Raw genomic sequence first — 22,415 nt, 5'->3', positions numbered from 1 at the left:
CGCCCTTCGAAGTGGGCAGTTTTGAGCACTTTGGTTTGAAACAATACTTCAGTATGGCGGCCATTGGTTTTTCCAGTTGTAAGTGCCCTTCGGAGGGCAATCCATCCCGTTTGGGAAACATCCAGTCACAAAAGGGAGCTTTTATTTTGTATTCCTTTTCAAATCTCTACTGGTGTTGGTGTGATTGCACGGTAATTTTGAATTATTATTTTTTATACATAATAAACAAGTATAATGACAATAACAAACAAACAGAGTGGTATTTTCAGTAATTGACACGATTACAAAAATATACAATACAAAAAAAACTTATTATTAATATTTATTCATTAATTAATTCATTCATTTTCTTTTCGACTTAGTTACTTTATTAACCAAGGGTCGCCACAGCGGAATTAACTGCCTATTATTATTTTTTTTACTATTCAGATAAACAACCTCAAAATCAAAAAAAATAAAAACAGAAGAAAAATAAAATAAATTTTAAGCATAATAATATGAATTAAAATGAATAAATAAATGCATAATTTAAATATCTAAAATATAAAAATATTGAATATAAAAATATAAGATTGAAATCAAGGTTTTTAAATAGAAGACTAACAAACCAATGAGAAATACACAGGAAATAAATAAATAATATTTTTTAAAGTTAGTTTTATATCATTTCCTTTGTATAAATATATACATATTTTTTAAATTATATACATTTTTAAACACCATAAACAAAATGATATAATTAAAATATGTTATCCAAGTTAATCTGGAGATCTACTATCTTTTAACTGTTATATATGTAAATAATGAACCATGGGTTTTAATACAGTGAAATAAGGTTTCTTTACGTGGTGCTTTGACATCTCCCTTTTCTTTACTAGTGGTGTAAATCCCTAACCAATGAATAAATAATAATAATCACTTTGTACGTTATACAGCATGAAGTTATCAATTACTTTTTTTACGATTATTTTTTCTTTTAATTTGTTATTATGAAAACAAATCTTAAGTAAATATTACATTGAGTTTGTATGGATGTTTCTCAGTACTGGGTTACAGCTGGAAGGGCATCTGCTGTGTAAAACATATGGTGAATAAGTTGGCGGTTTATTCCGCTGTGGCGACCCCTGATTAATAAAGAAAAACAAGGAAATTAACATTTGAACAAAAATGCATATGTAAACAAAATAGAAAACGATGAACATAAATATGGTTTAATGTGTAAAGAGGCAAGAACAATACAGATACTTATGTTGGATTTTCATAGTTGTATTTTTTCCTCAAGATTCACATCCATGCAAATTTACATACTGTACACGTGGAATTTGGTTGTGGTTTTCAGAGAATAAACTTTACAACATCAAAAACAAACAAATGGCACGTTGAAAAGGCCATTGAAAGAACAGTGAAAGGCAAAACCAGCTTTTAAAGCAATAGCACAGGTCTCTAAAAATCCTAAAAAGTCAAGTTAAACAAGGGCACGAGTCAAGACATGTAAAATAATGATTACTATGTGGAATGGGCAAACGCCAAGAGTGAAAGACTAACAAACCACTGTAGCACTTTTCAAATTCTAGCTCATAACTAGAAGAGCTTGCAGATGCTGAACCTGGAAATACAAAAATAAATTTGCAAGGCTAGGTTTTGAGTAACAAGTACTACAAACAGGAACATTAGTTTTTGGCTGTTTGTGGGATCATTTACACGTAAAGCTGTTTCAAATTAGGTGTACTGTAGGAACAAATGGCATTTCACACAAGCATGACGCAACCCGAAAAAAGACAACAAAAACAACACTGGACTGAATAAACATCCAATAATACAAACTCAATAATCCTGATGTAAGGAAACGATTATAATGTTTAACAAAAATGTCTTTATACAACATAAAATGAGCATCGAGTTGAATATAACAACAAAACAGTAAATAAAACACAATTAGATGAATTTATATAGCCCATACAACATCAAAGATCCGCTTTGACTACATAAATCCTGTCAAAATAAAAGTTCCCTCATGGATGTCTTAAAAACTTGCTTGGCACAACTTTCAATATTTACATGTACATAAATATATAGAAGCATTATTCCTATTGTTCTACATGAAATGGCCATGTGTTGCTGATATGAGCACTAGATGCTGATTGAGTACCCTGCTGAAAAAAACAGCATATGGTCAGAACAACCACTGAGACCAGCAAAACAGCATTGAAACCAGCAAGACCAGCATCAAAACATACCAGCATACGCTGATTTTTCAGCAGGGTAATCTGTGTGCTTTTTATAAACGGCAATTTGCTTATTTCTCAAATGTCATTTCAAATCAGAGAAGAAGCAGACTAGTTTACAAACTTTTGAAAGCCTAGCTTATATGTAAAAACATGTTTCTAGCCTGTTCCATGTGCTAGCATGGCTTAACATGTTGTTAGCATGCTTCTGGTGTGTTTAATAAGGATGAAACAACACATTTTAACACTATTTTTACATAAATCAACACTTTTATCATTTTGATAACATGTTGCTAGCATGTTTAACACTGTTAGCAGTAATGAACATGTTTAATTTAGCATGGTTAATTAACATGGCACTAGCAATATGTTTCAAGCATGATTAATGTTAACAAGAATTAACATGTCAACATAAATCTATTTCAGCCTACTAACATGATTAGCATAACATTTGTAATTTTAGAACACTTTTAGCACAACGTTTACATCGTTAGCATTTATCTACCATGAATTGCCATATTGCTGATGTTTTCAGCATGAATTAGCTATTTACTTGCATGTTATCTAGCCTAATAACATAGAGTGTTTTTGCATAATTCTAGCATGTTTCTAGCATGCATGGCACTAGCAACATGTTTCAAGCACGATTAATGTTAACAAGAATTAACACGCCAACATAAATCTAATTTAGCCTACTAACATGATTAGCATGATAACATTTGTAATTTTTAGAAAACTTCTAGCACGTTTGCATCGTTAGCATTTATCTACCATATCATCATGTTTCTAACGTTTTCAGCATAAATTAGCTATTTACTTGCATGTTATCTAGCCTAATAATGTAAAATGTTTCTAATGTTTTAGCATAGCATGAAGTGACATGTTGCTAGCAAATTGAACTCATAATTAGCATGTAAATTAGAATGTTTCTAACATGTTGACAAAAAGATTTACCTTTTCTTAGCTTGTCAAAGACTAGTTGCTAGGCTTTGGTATTGATAGCTAGATGAAGATCTGAAGGTGGATGTAGCTTAAATGCTCTAAAGGATTTGATAGATCTAAAAAAAATATATGGCACTGTCAAGTTTGGTGGTTGCAGATATTGCAAAAATATGACCACAAGACATGACATTCAAAATTGACATGCACATAGAAAAAATTTAGCAAAATATATTTAGTTATTAGCCTACTCTATATCATGGCCATTTCACGTACAACATTTTAACTAAAGCATAAATGTCCACCATATGTCTCAAACTCAATTCCTGGAGGGCCGCAGCTCTGCACAGTTTTGCTCCAACATAATCAAATAAAGCCGATCTAGCTAATCAAGGTGTTCAAGACTACTAGAGACTATTAAGCAGGTGAGAGTTGGAGGGGATTGGAGCTAAACCAGGGGTGCCCAACTTCGGCCCTGGAGGGCCAGTGTCCTGCATATTTGAGTTCCAACCCCAATTGAACACACCTGAACCGGCTAATCAAGCTCTTTCTAGGTATACAAAAACTTCCAGACAGGTGTGTTGAAGGAAGTTGGAGCTAAACTATGTAGCACAGCGGCCTTCCAGGACTGAGTTTGAACACCCCTGAGCTAGACTATGCAGAGCTGCGGCCCTCCAGGAATTGAGTTTGAGACTATTGATGTAGACCATTAAACATCACTTAAAAGTGCCAAAATTAGTAATCTCAAAGGACCTGAGGATAAATGCGTTTAAAAAAAACAGGCTACAGGAGAAGAAACCAGTGAGGTGCTCAAAAACTTTAAGGCTAAAACAGGATAATGCAGGCTGCTACCATAAGATGGACATGATTAACATCAAATATTCATCAGAAATCAGCTTAATGAATACTGTCAGATTCTAATGGTGGAATTAATATTGTATTACAAGAGAAAACATTCACTTTGTCGAATCAACCACCAACATGGCACGTTTTCATTACATAACATAAATGGCATGGGATTAATGAAGAGAAAGAAACATAATGAGCTACATATTACCCAGCTAATTAGCTACACATATGGCAGGTGCTCTGAATTGAATATTTATCAGTTACATATGATGGCACAACAATTTTTTGTTTACATGTGCTTGTTATTTCAGGTGATGCAGGCAAGATGTTGACATTCAGTATCATTTTTCTGTTTTAAAACCAGTCTACTGACTCAAAGAAGTATTTGTAATGGCTTTTCAGAAACTGATCAACTCAGCTTCAAACATAAATTGACATGTTTGTCCTTTTAACTACTACATACTAACTTATGACAGTTCATTCAGTTCAAGACTTTTTTTTTCAAGGTATATGAACTTGCATAGATACAGTGCTAGACTTGTAAATATGTTTAAGCCAAACAGTCTTGAAATCACTACAGGGACTGAAATCTAAACTGATGTGAAGGTACGAGCTGTATGCATGTTTCAAAAGGTCTGTGACAACAAATACAAAATGACTAAATCTCAGACACGTGCTTACATTTCACTAGAGAAAATGAATGAGGGTTTTAACTTTATATTAAAAAACACAACAAAGAGAAACTTTAGCTACAAAAAGAAAACCTAATTTATTAAAAACAGATTTTTTTAATTAACAAAGATAGATTTAGATTGAAAATAAAGCAAAAACAGAACATTTAGGTACAAAAAAAAACTGAAGACACATTAAGAATGTAAAAATAAAAAAAGAGAATAGTTAAAAAATGAGAGGCGTTAGCTACAAAAAAAAAGTTTATTTGGTTTCAGTGTTTTGAAAGTTCGCATTTAGTAGTGTGGGTGTTTGGATTAAGTGAAAGTGTCATTGGTGTGACACTTTTAATGGGTCAATATTTGGCACAGAAAAGTCCTGCTTTGGAATCATATTTCTATTTAAATGCAGGGACATCAGTGACTCAATCTGAAGTTTAAAAAAAGTTTAAGTGCACTGAGAGAAATAATATTGGCAAATATCATCTCCTGATGACATCATCAACAGCTAAATTCTGCCAAATAAAACTAGCTTTCTCTGAAGTTTTACATCTAAAGACAAAAAAGTGCCATTAAAGAAATCCAACTGCAAACTTTAGCTAATAAGGCAAGACACTGCAGGTGAACAGGGTTTACAATTGCACTAATAGCTCTCGCCATACTTCCCAACAGTTGATTGATTATACTAAAAACAAGTTGTTTTTTTATATGCCAAGTTGTCTAAAATATAATGTTGAAACATGCTAAAGTGGTATTATTTCATTAAATTTGCTAAAGGCTTAGCAAAAATATCTAAACATTGACTGTCAGGTTAATATGAATATTTTAATCTTTTGCACAGAATCAATGGCTTTTAAAGAGGGCATATTGGGAACTCTTTTTATCTCTCCATAAGTTAGAAAATACCAGAATTAATTATTCAAAATAATTTCTCCTCCTTTTTGTACACTAAAATGTTGTTTAAAATTATGTCCTCAAAATGTTTATTTTTATTTTTTGCTGCTTGTTCAATCTACTCGATTTAAAATGAGATTAAACACAATCCTTGAGGTTTTTTTTGGAACAACTTAATTATTTTATGTTCAATGCACTTAAATTTGTTTAAAGTTAACTTAATAAATTTGTGTTAGGACAACATTAAGGGACTGAGTGGAACCCAGCATTTTTTACAGCGTATAAACAAATCCCTCTGTAAAAACTGTCAGAATACAGATCTAAATAAAAAGTGTACTGTCCAAGCGCTGCTGAAGTGGTGATTTATGGAAAAATCTTTGTGAGAAAGCAGACTTTAAACTGTATCATAATTGAAATCACACATTTATAAAGTGCTAAATGTTTGTGTTCACTTTATATTAGACTGAAAACAAACACTTTGGAAAGCCAAAAAGGTCAAACTGTTTTTTTTTTTTTGCCTGCAGTGTCTCACCTTAAAACATTTAAACTAGTATCTTAACTGTACACTTGAGCCCAAAACTCAACTCAAGACCATTTAAAGTGACCAAAAAAGCCCCTTATTTGTGCAAAACAAATAACAAAGACCAGGCTGTGTGACTGAAATGCTACTATTCACATAGAAAACAGACAAACACCACGCTGAAAATATTTTCTGCTCAAACAGAAACCCTCCAGAAGAGCCACATATACGAAACATCCAGAAAACAGACAAGCGGCCGGATGGAGCAGTGCCGCCGTGCTCCTCAAGTCCTGCGGAGGGCGCTGTCAGTAAAGCCCTCGGCTCTCCAATCCCTCCACCTAAAGCAAGCGGCAGGCTCGGGACGCCTCCTCCAGTCTCTTCAAGGCCTGTCGGGATGGAGCCTACTCAGCTAGCTGTGATATTAACCCGCGGCGTGAGATGCCCACCGGTTGATGAAGAGCTCGAAGGCGGAGGAGGAAAAGAAAAACGTTTGAAGGAGATGAGCCGAATTCCTCGTTCAGGGACCGCCGGTGTTGGTATGTTAGGTGGGTAAAGGGTCATCGTCGCCTTTACTGCATTTGCACTTGCAGCACAGGACGAATGGTGTGGCGAGCAGCAGGAACGGAGAGGCTACCAGTAAGAGCAGGCCGAAGCCAGCAAAGATACCAACAACCTGAGGAGAAGCAGATGAGAAGGTTTCAGAAAAAGTGTACGAAGTTAATCTTAGAAGTTATTTGAACTTGTGTTACATTAAAATGACTTGAAACATGCTAATGAGCTTCTAAGTTGAAACAGGGCATGTTTTATTAACAATTTGAACGCACATCTTTAGTACTATTAAAGACTATCCAATACACAAGATGTCTATTCACACGTATACAATGTAAATAAAATCCGTTATTTTACAGTGCCGTAAAAAAAAAAAAACTGTCGTTAAATTATAGTCATTTACCGTAAAATAACAGACAGTAAATTACAGAAATTTACCGGAAATTAAAATTTAGGTACATTTCTGTAATTTACTGTGTTATCTTACGGGAAATGTTTGTAATTTAACAACCGTTATTTAATGTTTTTTTCTGGCACCCCAGAAAAAACCCCGTAAAATAATGGATTTTTTTGTGTAGTTTTGAATAGGGAAAATTGTAACCTTCACTGATCACTATAAACTATAAACGGTCGTTCCTCCAGAAGGGAGAAGGTCTGACCAGAGGTGTGTTTTTATAACAGTTTTTGTGGTTAACAAACGCACTGGAATCTCTGCGAATACTTGCTTTACAGACACAAAAATATATCCAAATAAAGCTTGAAATAAATCTATAAAGCTGTTCTTTTAAATGAACCAACTACACTTGAAAACAAAAGTTTTTTGCTTTTGTAATCTATATAAAATGAACGTAAGGTACAGTCTGTCCTGTCAAAAGCACATCACATGACAGCAACTGCCCAAACGCCAACAAACTTGTAAACAAAGAGTCGCTGTCATTTCTGGAGGAGATTCGCCATCAAGACCAAGTTGTGGATTACTTCAGAAGAACAACGCGATCTGATGAAGTATTATCCAGAGGATGATAATGTGTAGAACGGCCATAAATGAGGTTGGTGTCGTGATCTTGTTTTGTTGCTTGTGCAACCTGAAAATATGCAGATTTTGTTTGATTTGAACATTTAGAAACTTAAGGTTCTAGCTTAAATGGCACCCTGTGCGAATCACCACATATAAGCCCCTCAACCCCCCAAAACCATCTAGTTATAGAAAAGGGATGATTAAACAAGTACATTCTAAAATAGTTGTTTTAACCCAACTTTGGGTAAAATATGGACAAAACCAAAATTAGGATTATTAAAAATATTTATATGAATTATAAATAAACTTATTATTAATAATATTATTGTAGCTGGAAAACAATGTAAAAACAAAACTGGAGTGATATGCTAAGATCACAAGAAATATTTTACATGAATATCATTTATGACAATTCTATAGAATACAAAACAACATTTTTATAGAATTATCTGTTCATCTTCGACCCGACTTAAGGCCGAGAATTACTGTTAATTACCCCCTTTCTGCTTCATATCCATTCTTAGTCAAAATAAGATCATCATCATATTATAAGATTTAGTTTTGTCAACTTGCAAAACTCACTGCGTGTCGACACCTTGTGTCATAAAATGAATTGTAAAGGAATTTATTTCGGATTCACAGCGTATGAGCGGCACATATTTTATCAGCGTGCATGTAAACAAGAGCAGGAGCATCGTGTGAGGCGCGCGGGAATAGTTTTTTGTGCGCATGTTTTTTTTTTAAATTTTGCAGTCTTCCCATGCTGCCCCCAGCAAGATGCCGCCCTGGGAGATCACCCATATTGCCCATGCCTGAATCCGCCACTCAAATATGTAATGCAATGCAATCGTAAGCTTGGCAAACAGTACGGAGAACTTTGGAGAACAGAATGCGCAGAGCAAACTGCCCAAGAGTCGTTTCAAAGATGGCCGTGGAGTGAAATGACTTGCCTTATAGGGACTTTGGTACTATTTGAACTCGTTGTCACATATTAGTTTTGAAAAACATTACACACTGAATATATATAGGAGTGTTGACATTTTTTTGTGGAAGCCCGATAGTGTCGCAATCAATCAATCGCAACTTTTCAATGCATAATTCTGATTATTGTTTTGACTTTTAAACAATTTAAACCCTTTCTCTGAATTGCGAGTTTGTATTTTGATCTACAGACTTGTAATTGTAAGATATAGACTTTTTTTCTTGCAATTCTGAAGAAAAAATGAATAAAAATACAGCAAAACTGTTCTACTGTAACATCAAACACCACCACACAGGGGCATCAGATCCTCACAATTTATAATTGAGTTCTTCTCATACGTGAGCTATATATACACATTCACACATATTTCACATCACTGCAACCATGATAATGCAGATTTTTCAGAATTTTTCTGAATGTAAAACAACTGAACTGAATAGAATAAAATTGATCTCCTTTTTTCATGGGGAATCTCCTCAGCATGCATGGATGATACACATACATTTATAATGGAGAAAATGTGAAACCACTACAGCGTATGGTTGTATCCCAGTATTAGGTTGTGGCTGGATGGGCATCTGCTGTGTAAAACATATGCTGTAATAGTTGGCGGTTCATTCTGATGTGGCGACCCCTAATAAATGGGGCTAAGCCAAAGGAAAATGAATGAATGAAAGAAAGAAACCACTATTTCTGTTCTGCATTTCTCTTCAGAGCTGTGTGGATTGGCATGAGAAGAATGTTGAGAAGCAAACCCTGAGGCTCAAACCCAGGACTCGCTCAGCCTTGCAGCTCCGTCTTTACTAATTCATAAAGAATCCGATTTCTATTGCTGCCAGAGCTAGTTTAGTAACAAATATAAAGGCTCATAGGGCTGGAGCAGAGCCGTGGTGCCCTTATGAAGCGTATTATGACTCAGTCTTCCCTGCAGAGCAACACATGTCTTTGTGCTGAAGTACTGAATACTCTCGTACAGTTTCAGGGCCATCTCACCTTTTACATTATGTTCACAGCGTCTGAAATGAGTGTGTAAATGAAGAAACATCTTGAACTCAATGTTTAAAGGTTGATGGGTATCAAAATTACACCATAAAATAAAAATATCTATCTATCTATCTATCTATCTATCTATCTATCTATCTATCTATCTATCTATCTATCTATCTATCTATCTATCTATCTATCTATCTATCTATCTATCTATCTATCTATCAATCCATCCATACATCCATAAATAAATTAATCTATCCATCCGTAAATAAATCCATCCATCCATCCATCCATCCATCCATCAATAAATCAATCCATCCATCCATCCATAAATTAATCAATCAATCAACCAATCCATCCATCCATCTTTATTTACGAGTGAATCTATTTATGTACATACATAGAGTATAACCTAAAATAATACTACATTATTAATATTTTCCTAGTATTTTACAAATAGCTTTTATTAACATTAAACAATTAATAAAATAAATAAAACACAAAAACAACGAGTGAACCAACTAATTTGACATTCTAAATGTTAGAGAGTGCCGTTTTCCATTTCTGTCACATATTAGGATTTACAAAAGACACAAAAATGCCATTCAGTGTAAGGATAGTTTATGCCCAATAAATATTAGAAATATATCTTATAAATATTCTTCAATATGAAAAGTCCCAAAATACTAATTAATGATCCATTTTAAATCTTTATACTGTGCCACTATCATTATAACCACTTGGTTGTATCCATTTATCTTTATGAAAAGGATTTTCAACATTTTAATTAGAAAATGTATTATGATCACCTACATTCATAGTTTTTATCCACATATGCAGTATATCTTTTCAGAAATACTGACAGAATGGCTTGCTAAATTTTTACACTCACATTTGGCCCGTTTCCACTGACCGATAAAGTACGGTACGGTTCGGTTTGGTACGGGTCACCTTTATCAGGCTTGCGTTTCCATTACCAAGGGTACCCTTTTGGTGGGTGTAGTGTATGACAAAGTTTCAGTCCCATCATTCTCGCTCGAGGAAATGTCTACAATAAAGCTGTACGGGTCGCTCACATATCATATGAAAAGCTCTTCTCACAAAACAGATGCTTTACACACATAAATACTTGTGTAGAAATGTTTATTACTAACTTTTCTATGAACATGAGTTGATTATAACTGCAGATCAATGACTGTGCAAAATAGCCTACTGTAACGTCTGTAATTATATTAAATATATAAATGAACATATATAAACACATACACATGCCAAAAAAGTGGTACGGTTCGGTGCGCCTTTTGACAGTGGAAACGTCCATATAAGTATCTGACTATTATAGTATGCAGAGAAACACAGTATGGAGAAAATGCAGTTTGAAACACCTAATTTTCTTTCTTGAAAGATGATGCAACTTCATAAGGACATGCTGTAAACTTTACATTCTTAATGTAGTTTCAAGTCGTCTTTCAAAAGAGAAAATGAAGTATGTTTAAAACAGCATTTTCAGCGTACTATGATCTCTTAATTTCTAATGACAATGCATAAAGGCTTTGTTTTTCCCAGCGCTATTTTATGCTGATGTCTGAACCATAAGAAAATGTATTTTTCAAAGCTATTAAAAAATACATTATGGACAGTGCATCTAATGAGCCTTACACTGAAAAATATTTGGAAGTGCCTTTAACCCAAGGAGGAGGTTAATGTTTCCTTAGCACTATGTTTTTTGGCCTTAAGATTTGCTATATACAAATAAGTCCTCTTCTACTCAATGGATGGAAACAGTACTTTATTCACAAATGTTTTATATGATATTCCAGTTTTGAGCTGGAAAAATAGCAAATGCCATCCGTAGTATGAAAAAAAAATCCTAACAACACTATGGAAGTCAATGACTACTGGTATGGGATCAAAATCCCACCAAATGTATTGCAGTCGCAGATGGAAAAATAATAAGTGTAAATCAAAAAATTGACATCAAATGTAAAATTATAACACGAAAAATCAAAAACTAAACGCAGAATAAGAAACAATGAGGTACCAAAAGATGATGAGCGTGAATCAAAAATGAAAATGTGTTTAGACAAAATCTAAAATGTTTTTTCCCCTTCGCTCTTGTTCCCACAGCCCCCCCCTTGTTCTGATTGGTTGGAGGAAAAACTGTCAATTTCGACTAGTGGACCAATGATGACGTTGAAGCCCGTCTATGATTTAAATCAAAGACTTTAGAATACACAGGACATGTCACTTGTATAGTATCGACTGGTGAAAAGTGTAACAATCAATATGGCGAATGAAGCCCTGCCTTTTAGTACAGGAGCCAATCATTGATCGCTATGCACCGCCTTCTAGTACAGGAGCCAATCATTGATCGCTACAGACTGATGATTCTCTGGGGCAGGGGCTCGGACCAGACGTGATCAAGATTCTGCAGATTTTGTTTGATTCAAAATGAAACTAAAGAGACTTGTTTAATATTGTTGGTGATTCCTGATATAAATTATAATCGTAAGCCTGGAAAGCAATTTTGAAGAATTTGATGTTTCCCAATACAACACTTGCCTTTAAGGCACTTTGTTTAAATGAAACTTGAATTGCATCTTTCGGAAACGCAAGAGCAGAATGTGGGAACAAGGGCGAAGGGCATAAGATTTTGATCCCATATACCGGTTTCCAGCCTTCTTCAAGAAAGCATATTCCGTGTTCATGATTGAGTAAATGATGACATCATTTTCATTTCTTTAAATAACCCCTATTTTGCATTAAAAAAGGTCATATTTTAGTTTTGGGGGTCTCCAACAACAGGCTGATATGCATGCAATGTCTAAAAACACTTTCATTGTCTTATAATATGCATTTATTTTTACCTAATTATCCCAACGACTCCCATATGATTTGTTCAGCGATTTATTTGTTCCCAAACTCCTCCTTAGTGCTAAGCTAATCTGAGATGATTAGTCTGATAACCCAGTCTGTTGTGATTGGTCGACTGCATTCAGCACAAGACAGAGAGAAACTCCTATGAAGTAGCACAGAGTATGTGAGATCCCAATGCAGGAATGCATAAAGCAATGCAGTGAAACATCAGCATATTACTCTACTCTTCAAACCTAACCCCAAGTAATAACAACGACACATATTCGGTATTAATTCACACAGTGCCAAAAGTTGAACTATTTTGAAAATTGACCGCGCCGTGCGTGTGAGGAACAGCTGATGGTGGCCATAGCAAAGGCAAACGGCAGAGGATCGCCAGTTCAGAAACGCATTTAAATCAGTAAAGGAAGAAACGTGTCGCGTTTACAATATGTACAATACAATGAATAGCCCCATACTGATTTAACATGACAAATACATTACAAGCACTGATCTATAATTGATACGTGATTACGAGCCACGCGGAGTGATTGCAACTTACAACACACAATTAAATACATATTTTGCAAACTACAGCAAACGAGGCAACAATTTTAATGACACTTACATGTTATGATCCGGAGGAAGAAGAAACTGGTCCATATGAACTGTAACAGTTACTGATGAAGTCCCTGTCAAAGTCTGACTAAGTCCCATACAAAATAGTCTCTACTGCTTCTTCCTTTAATAGCAAACGGCCGACGAATCCCGCATTGCAACGTAGGTTATTGTATCAAAATCAGAAAAATGACAGGAACAAACACAGCACTAGGCTGGCTATACTGTGGTATTGTTGTGAAAATTAACTTTAACTCTTTATTCCCCAGAGCCGAATCTCCATCTGTCAGAGATCATCATCTTCGTGTCATAATCAGTCCTGTGATCCCCACGCTCCGCTAGTGTCTGAAGGGAAAGGCCATGTTTTACCGGATCCGGTACTACATATTGGTGATATACCGCATTGATGTCGACACGCTTAATCAAAAGATCTGAATCCAACACAAATCATTTATTCCACTCTGAGTCGACTATTTTGTTAAAGAATCTATAGTTTTATACTCGGTGCACTTTCAGATTTAAACCTCAGCTGGATATTTTCATTCACTTAGTGCTGTGATACACACTGCATGGAAGCTCATTTTCAAAAACCCATAATAGGGGCTCTTTTACTGTTATAACCTTCAATCAAGATGACACCTTAAAATAAAAAAAATAAAAAAATCAATAGAGACTCATTTCATTCCATTTTGATTTAAATAGTCATTATATGTGCAATGCAATGGAAATTTAATAAAATATTTAAATGAACCTTGAAACAAAACCCTCTCTACAAATTATTTTCACAATATAATATATAAATGAAACACAGATGGAAATGAAGCTAGATGGAAATAGCCGAGTTGGCCTTTAAAACTGTTCTCGTCTAAATGCAAACCCAAATATACAGCTGATTACACTGCTGTTCTCCATCATTTGATAAATAATGTTAGTGAATGATTCCCAAAGTGGCCATCTCTCGCTATCACATCTGCTATGAAACACCAAGTATCACCTGCTGGAAACAGACAAACACTTCCTTCCTGAATAAACACTTGTGTCTGAATGGACTCGGTCACGTGTAACTGCATGTGCACGAACGCTCTTTCTGAATATGCTACAGAAAAAAGGGAGAAAAAAACATGTGCTTCTTCCCGTGAGCTCCCACCTGCGTTCTGTGCCAGATGACGGAGGCTCTGGAGTGGCCTAATTTGTTCCGGCAGGGTCCTTTGTCATAATGGATCAGGAGGAAGTCGTCCTGTCAAACACACAACATTACGACAGGCCGGTCATTATCTATGTGGGTGTTCAGACCAGCTGCGTGAAGGACACTGTTGCATTCATAGCCATGCTCGAAGGACTACCATGCACATTGACCGCTAAAAATACAGTACGATAGCAGCGTGATGTTGAGCATGTTAAGTGGAGATATTCTGCACTCACGTCCAGAGACTCCAGGCAGTACCAGCAGAAAGCGTGCTTGCAGTTTTTACACATCATCTGCGCACAGCCCTCGTCCCGCTCGATGTAGACTTTACATTTGGGACAGCGCTTGATGGGAGCATCGTCATCGTCGGCCTTAAAGAATGAACTGGAAACAGAAGAAAAAAGATGGAAACTTTTACAACAAGGTTTCATTTAGTTGCATTACATCATCTTGGAATTTTAGGGTTGTTATTTTTTTGGATAAAACTGATTTACATTAGGGCTGAGCGAGTTGGCCTAAAATAAAAATCTCGATTAATTGAACATTTGAACTCAGTTACGATTATTTAATTTATTAATTTCATGTTTTTACCCTTATAGTTTAATGACAGGTTTTGTATAGTAAATATGCTCGCATATTTTTGAATGTAAAGTGGATTACTTGATTTTAAAATAATTGAACATCAATTTATTCAACACCAATGCTGAACAACTGAAATTAAAACACACGTTGCCTAAACTGCGGTTCTCTGCGGTGCCCACCATCATCACCGCTACCAAACTGACCAATCACAAAGCTTGCACTACACGTCATTGTAACATATGAGTACATGTGTTTGAGAGGTGCGCGGGAATCCGAAGTCTGCGCCGGACAGTACTTGTGCCTTTATATTACTACAATAATATAATAAGTATAATTCAAGCATAACAGAATAGGGTCATGTGACTTCACACACGATAAGGAAAGTAATTGAAAAAATTTACTTGAAAAAATTTGACAAATTATAGGTTTTGAATGTCGATTTCGATTACTTTTCGATTAATCGCCCAGCCCTAATTTACATACAGTTGAAATCAGAATTATTAGCCCTCTTGAATTATTAGCCCTCTGTATATTTTTTCCCCAATTTCTGTTTAACAGAGAGAAGATTTCTTCAACACATTTCTAAACATAATAGTTTTAATAACTCATTTCTAATAACTGATTTATTTTATCCTAGTCATGATGACAGTAAATAATGTTTGACTAGATATTTTTCAGGACACTTCTATACATCTTAAAGTGACATTTAAAGGCTTAACTAGGTTAATTAGGTTAACTAGGCAGGTTAGGGTAATTAGGCAAGTTATTGTATAACGATGGTTTGTTCTGTAGACTTTCGAAAAAATGAGCTCAAAGGGGCTAATAAATTTGACCTTAAAATAGTTTTTTAAAAATTAAAAACTGCTTTTATTCTAGCCGAAATAAAACAAATAAGACTTTCTTCAGAAGAAAAAATATTATCAAACATACTGTGAAAATTTCCTTGCTATTAAACATCATTTGGGAAATAATTAAAAAAAAAAAAAAAAAAAAAAAAATCAAAGGGGGTCTAATAATTCTGACTTCAACTGTAGATCTGACTATCATCTGCACAGCAAAAGAAACAGCTGGGCTATTATTAAATATAATAAAAACGTTCATCAATATACAATGGTGAGAAAAAAGTAAATAAAAGTGAGATAAGTGAATAAAATCTGTACATATAAACACACCAAGTTTACTCTGGCTCAGTCAGAACATTTCTCATAAATTGTTAACTTGCTTTTTTAATGATGTTATAATGTTTCTCAGCACTTTGACTTCACACAAGAGAACCAATAAGGATCATCTCAGACACAAAGATAAGCGATATTTAGTTCATGTTCAAATTGTAGAGTTTTTGTAGCTTATCTGATATAATTCAAATATCATTCGTTCATTCATTTTCTTTTCGGCTAAGTCCCTTTATTAATCTGGAGTCGCTACAGTGGAATGAACCGCCAACTTATCCAGCATATGTTTTACGCGGCGGATGTCCTTCCAGCCGCAACCCATCACAGGGAAACACCCATACACTCTCATTCACACACATACACTATGGCCAATTTAGCTTACCCAATTCACCTACAGCACTTTTTTTTTTGCAGTTTTCTTTCAATCATTCATTTATTTATTCATTTTTGTTCAGCTCAGTCCCTGATTTGTCGCCACAGTGCAATGAACCGTCAACTTATCTAGCATATGTTTAATGCAGCGGATGCCCTTCCACCCGCAACCCAGCACTGGGAAACACCCACACACTCTTACATTACCACACACACTCATACACTATGGCCAATTTAGATCATGGAGTCTTACACTGCATGTCTTTGGACTGTGGGGGAAACCGGTGCACCCGGAGGAAACCCACATGAACACAGGGAGAACATGCAAACTCCACACAGAAATGTCACCTGGTCCAGCCGGGACTCAAACCAGTGACCTTCTTGCTGTGAGTCAACAGTGCTAACCACTGAGCCACCATGCCACACTTTTTTTTGAGGTAAAAGTTAAAAAGTCAATTTAATTGATAGGGTCTTCATTATATACACATAAACAATATAATACTAACTAATATGTTTAACAATAAAATAATCTAATTAAAAAGGCACTTCAGGCTAAAAGTTTAAAAGGTTGCAGGCCACTGATATTGTGTTTACCTACATGATTTAAGCTGAAATATTGGCAATTTTACAACTGAAGCACATGTAATAGTACTACAGTGGATTGTTTTTAACCCAGACAGGCTCATCTTTTTTCTATGTACTAAAGAGTTGTGGGCCTGGGCTAGTGTTCACTGGTAATGGAGAGGCCGACCCGCAGGGACTGAGCTGACAGGTACAAGCCCATTCATTTCCAGGACAATTCCCACTCTATTGATCTAAGGGAAGTGACACTGTGCAGCAAACCTCTCATAGACGGTTAAACAGCAGCAGCAGCACCTCTGCAGAAACCAATGTGACTCACAGTACTGCAACACTGCAGTTTGCTGAGGTACTGTTAAAATTCAAAATAGTGTCAAATATTTCATTTAATTGATCATAAGTGAAGGTGTGTATAATGTGAAATAAATCTATATCAAATATGTTTTTTTACTTTCTAGATTAAAATACTAAGAAATAAACTTGAATCAAAAATGATTCTAATCAGAATGTTTCTTAAATATCAAATCAGCATGTTAGAATGATTTCTGAAGGATTATGTGAGACTGAACTGTTTTCAAATATACATCTGTAATTTGACCTACTCCACTATACAGCACTTTGTACTATATTTTTCATTTTATAAATGCAATAAATATAAAAAATGCAATGTTATTTTAGTGTCAATTAAATATAGTTTTTTATATAGTTTTAGTATTTTAGTATGCCTACAGAGGTTTTATTATTTTTTGTAATTTTATTTATTTTTTTATTTGTAAATGTGACTCATCAGTCCTACTGCACCCAACCCGCTCTGAGCTGGGATCGAACCGGCAATTCTTTGTATGGGAGTCGGTTGCTCTAACAAAGAAGCTAAAGACCATGGCTTCTAGCATCTTTCGCTAAAGCACCTTTAGAGGTCAGAGGAGTGAGACTTACCTACATAGCAATTCGCTAGCTGGCCTACATTACACTCAGCCTTTAAAACCTCACTCCCATCCCGGACAAGCCCCCACGTGTAACCCACCGGTCCTACTGCACCCAACCCGGTCTGAGCTGGTATTGATCTGGTGATTCCTTGTATGGGAGTCGATTGCTCTAACAAGGAGGTTAAAGACCATGACCTGAGTTTTACCTGCAGCACTTCACTGGCTGGCCTCCGTTACACTCACCCCTCTTAACCTCATTCCCATCCTGGACAAGCCTCCACGTGTAACCCACCAGTCCTACTGCACCCAACCAGCTTTGAGTTTGGAATCAAACTGGCGATTCTTTGTATGAGATTTGGTTGCGTTAGTTGCTAGAGCACATTTAGAGGTCAGAGGAGTGAGGTTTACCTACATAGCAATTTGCTAGCTGGCCTCTGTTACATGAAGTTTTTATTTTAGTTAAATATCTTTAAGTTTTAAGATAAAAAAGTGTCTTAAAAATAAATGTTTTATTGATTAAAAAAATTACAAATAATTAATTAAAATATCTAAAACAAAACAAAACAAATAACCCAAAACCAAAACAAGACTTCCTGTTGGGTTTCAGATTTTGCTTTTTTTTGGAGGTATTGGCATGTTTTCTGTGTGTGCCAATTTCAGTATGTGTGCATGAAACATAGCTCGGGGGCCACTGCATCAAATTTTTATAGGTAGCGCTGTCGAGCCATATTGCCACTCCCACTTCTGAAACCCATATCAAAAGATCAATTTCACCACTTCTGGTGTGTGTGCAAAGTTTCAAAAGTTTTCGAGAATGTTTAGGCCCTCAAAATTGCCTCAATTAGGGGTGTTGTAATAATAATAATAATAAACAGAGCAATTCTAATATGGCCAATGCACCATTGGTGCTCGGTCCCTAAATATGCACTAAAAGTTATGCATTTATTACTAAACAATTATTACCAAATGTCAGACACAAAAGTCCTTCACAATTTTGTTTTAAGAGTCAGGTCAGCTCACAAATCTCCTGAAAAAACAAAACAAAACAAAAGTGTCCATTTAAAGTGTAAATGGCGTCCATCATGCTGTCCAAAAACCACTTCTCTCACTTTGAAATACTCAGGACACAAACTCCAACATGAAGTGAAACAGAAATTGAGGCGTAAACTTGAAAGGCTCTTTGGAGTATTGTGACTGGTGTGTTTTGGTGAAGCAATTGACTTCAGACAGGCTGAGTGTTCATTCCTGTACGGCCCGAGATCAAGGATCCGACGCTCGGCTCAATGACGCTTCAGCTTTTGAATCAAGCACGAGTGTGACACGAATGTCAAATAACACCTGTTCTTGAATCTCTGGCTTACCGAGTCGAGAGCAAATTGCAAAAAGCAGAAGATCCATTCTTAGGCACAGCGGCGAGCGTTTAATAGTGCGGAAAAACACAAAGGGATTGAGATATTTCATTTCAAATCGCATAGCGACTTATCAACATCGAACACCATTACAGAGTACATGGCTCATCGTGACAGCTGGATTCACATATGGAGCAGAGGGAATCTTTAAACACACATCAGAAAATACAACAAATACACTGAAGCAAAGCTGCTGATGAATGATGAGGAGAATGACTTAAATGGATATAATAGGTTCTGTACAAGATAAGCTGCACAGTGTAACATAAAATCATTGTATTAATGAATAAATCATTAAACCATACCGACACGTTACAAGCAGAGAGAATTAAAATCTCATTTCAACTCACAGAAATGGACTCCTGTGTTCTGTTACACATTTTGTGGCCAGTAGATGCATGTGGGATTTTGTATTGCTGAGTCTTTGGTACATTGTAGTATAAAGGAGAAACTGTTTGTTTACTGATGAATTTGCACTTGGTTTGTCTTTAATCATGATAAACCCACCAGACAGACATGCAAACAACATTAATAACTTGATTTTCACCGCAGGGGATTTTAATGCTTACAGATTGGCCTCATTTCACTTTTAAATTCACTGCAACCCAGTTTTTTAAATCAGATTTTAAAAAAATATGGATAACTAAGATCTAGTATTGTGACTTTCAACAATATGCCACAAGTGCTGTCAAGTAAAGGGGTCACGAACTGAAAAATCTAAACTCCACAGATCTTTTGACAAAAAAAGACGTCATTGTGCTATAAAAATAGGCATGGGCTGGTATACGATTCTGACGATATGATAACCTGTTGATATGTTTCACTGTATTGTGACTATTGTGATTACTGCTCAAAATTACATTCTTTTTAAATGTCTGGGTAAAAAAAAAACAATTTGTTTCCCAATGAACACAATATATTTTATTTTAAGACACAATTGAAATCTTTTGGAACAGTAAACTGTCACGATCCGATAAGGGGAAAAAGGGGCGAGGACCCAAATGCAGAGTAAAGTAAATATTTATTATAATAATACAAAAATAAAAAAGGCAAAAACAGCAAAACAAACTACCCCGAGGGGGAAAACACTAAACTATAACACAAACAGAGAAACAAACTTGACTGGGTTGGCTGGACGAAGCAGGGCTGGACAGGGATCAAGACTGGAACACATACAGGATAGGAAAATATTGACAACGAACTGGCACAGGACAGCAGACATGAGGAGAATATAAGCAGGGTTAAATTAATACACAACAGATGAACATAATTAACTAATAATGGGTTAACAAGGAGGGTGGGACTAGACAATAGACGGGAGAGCACCTGACACAAGGAGACAACACAAGCCAGGTGCTCACATTAAACAAGACTAGAACACGCAGCCAATGAGAGAACTCATTAACCGCGTGTTCGTATGACAAGACACAAAGCACACAACAAAAGCACGCGACCCATGTAAACACAGAGCCACGTGCTTTGACAACAGACGCAAGACACGAGCACACGATAAGTGAACACCTTACCGTGCGCTCACATAAATGCAACGCGCATGTTTCATCTCAGCGCCAACCAAAACCGAAACCAACAAGACGGAGACGCTGAGACTGAAACAGCGCGATGCTGACGAAACAACACAAACACGAGTACAAGAGCGCGCGTCCCAAGGACGCGCAGACCCCGCGCGCCCGTGTCAAGCGGGAGCGCGCACGGTCCGCGCGCACCTTTGATGACGCGCACCCAGACAATGACAAAGTGCTCGACCCAAGAAAACTCGAGTCGAGCACTACAGGACAAGACAAAACAGAGCTAGTGTCTGGACTCTGCCACCAAAACAAGAATTTACAAGACCAGAGTGGCAGAACCCTGACACTAGCCCCCCCCAAAAGGACGCCACCTGGCGTCCCTAAAGGGAACATCCAACAAGGTACAAGACAAACAAGAAACACCACAAGACAACAAAACAGGCAACATCAACAAACACAAGACAGGGAAGTGAACAGGCAAGACAACATAAAGGGGGGGAGGGAGGGGAGCCAAGCCAGACCCAACAAAACGAACAAGGGAGGGATGGGAGGGCAAGACCAGGGAGGGACAGGAGGTACAGTCCAGGGCGGGACCAGAGGGACAGTCCAGGGCGGGTTCAATGGGTCAGTACCCCGGCAGGAAACCAGAGTGGAGCCGGAGGGTCCGTCCAGGGTGGTAGAGGGGCACACCAGGGAGGAGCAGGAGGGACGACCCAGGGACAGTCTGTCAGGGGAGACGAGGCAGGCTGCCTGATGGGAGCAGGCAGGGCTGGAGGCCTGTGGGGAGCCGGCAGGGCTGGAGGCGGCTTGACTGAAGGCCTGAAGGTCACCGACTGGACAGGAGGCCTGTGGGGAGCCGGCTTGACTGGAGTCGGCTTGACTGAAGGCCTGCAGGACGCCGGCTGGACAGGAGGCCTGAGGGGAGCCACCAAAGCTGGAGGCGGCTTGACTGAAGGCCTGAGGGGAGCCACCAAAGCTGGAGGCGGCTTGACTGAAGGCCTGAGGGAGCCGGCTGGACAGGAGGCCTGAGGGGAGCCACCAAAGCTGGAGGCGGCTTGACTGAAGGCCTGAGGGGAGCCGGCTGGACAGGAGGCCTATGGGGAGCCGGCAGGGCTGGAGCCCTATGGGGAGCCGGCAGGGCTGGAGCCGGCTGGACAGGAGGCCTGTGGGGAGCCGGCAGGGCTGGAGCCGGCTGGACAGGAGGCCTGTGGGGAGCCGGCAGGGCTGGAGCCGGCTGGACAGGAGGCCCGTGGGGAGCCGGCTGGGGTGAAGGCCCGTGGGGAGCCGGCTGGGCAAGGAGCCGGGCTGGGGCTGGCAGGGCAAGACGTCTGGGTGGGGCCGGCAGGGCTAGACGTCTGGGTGGGGCCGGCAGGGCTAGACGTCTGGGTGGGGCCGGCAGGGCTAGACGTCTGGGTGGGGCCGGCAGGGCTAGACGTCTGGGTGGTGCCGGCAGGGCAAGACGTCTGGGTGGTGCCGGCAGGGCAATGACCGGGGCTGGGTCCGGCAGGGCAAGACGTCTGGGTGGTGCCGGCAAGGCAATAACCGGGGCTGGAGC

General features: G+C 37.6%; 1 protein-coding gene across 2 annotated transcripts in view; it reads right to left on the bottom strand.

Moving 5' to 3' along the window:
- Positions 1-1,195: 1,195 nt before the first annotated feature.
- rnf144aa (ring finger protein 144aa) overlaps positions 1,196-22,415 on the bottom strand; it is an 86,849-nt gene continuing 65,629 nt past the window's right edge. For both annotated transcript variants that reach the window (XM_056476665.1, XM_056476664.1), the window contains exons 6-8: positions 14,531-14,678; positions 14,256-14,345; positions 1,196-6,768 (exon numbers count right to left, since the gene is read on the bottom strand). In XM_056476665.1, coding sequence (XP_056332640.1) covers positions 6,637-6,768; positions 14,256-14,345; positions 14,531-14,678 — 370 coding nt within the window. In that variant the 3' untranslated portion in view covers positions 1,196-6,636. The remainder of the gene's footprint in view (positions 6,769-14,255; positions 14,346-14,530; positions 14,679-22,415) is intronic.

This window comes from Danio aesculapii, chromosome 17 (assembly GCF_903798145.1).
Source record: "Danio aesculapii chromosome 17, fDanAes4.1, whole genome shotgun sequence".
NCBI lineage: Eukaryota > Metazoa > Chordata > Actinopteri > Cypriniformes > Danionidae > Danio > Danio aesculapii.
The sequence above is the reverse complement of the archived record's forward strand: the minus strand, read 5'-3'. Positions and strand labels throughout refer to the sequence as shown.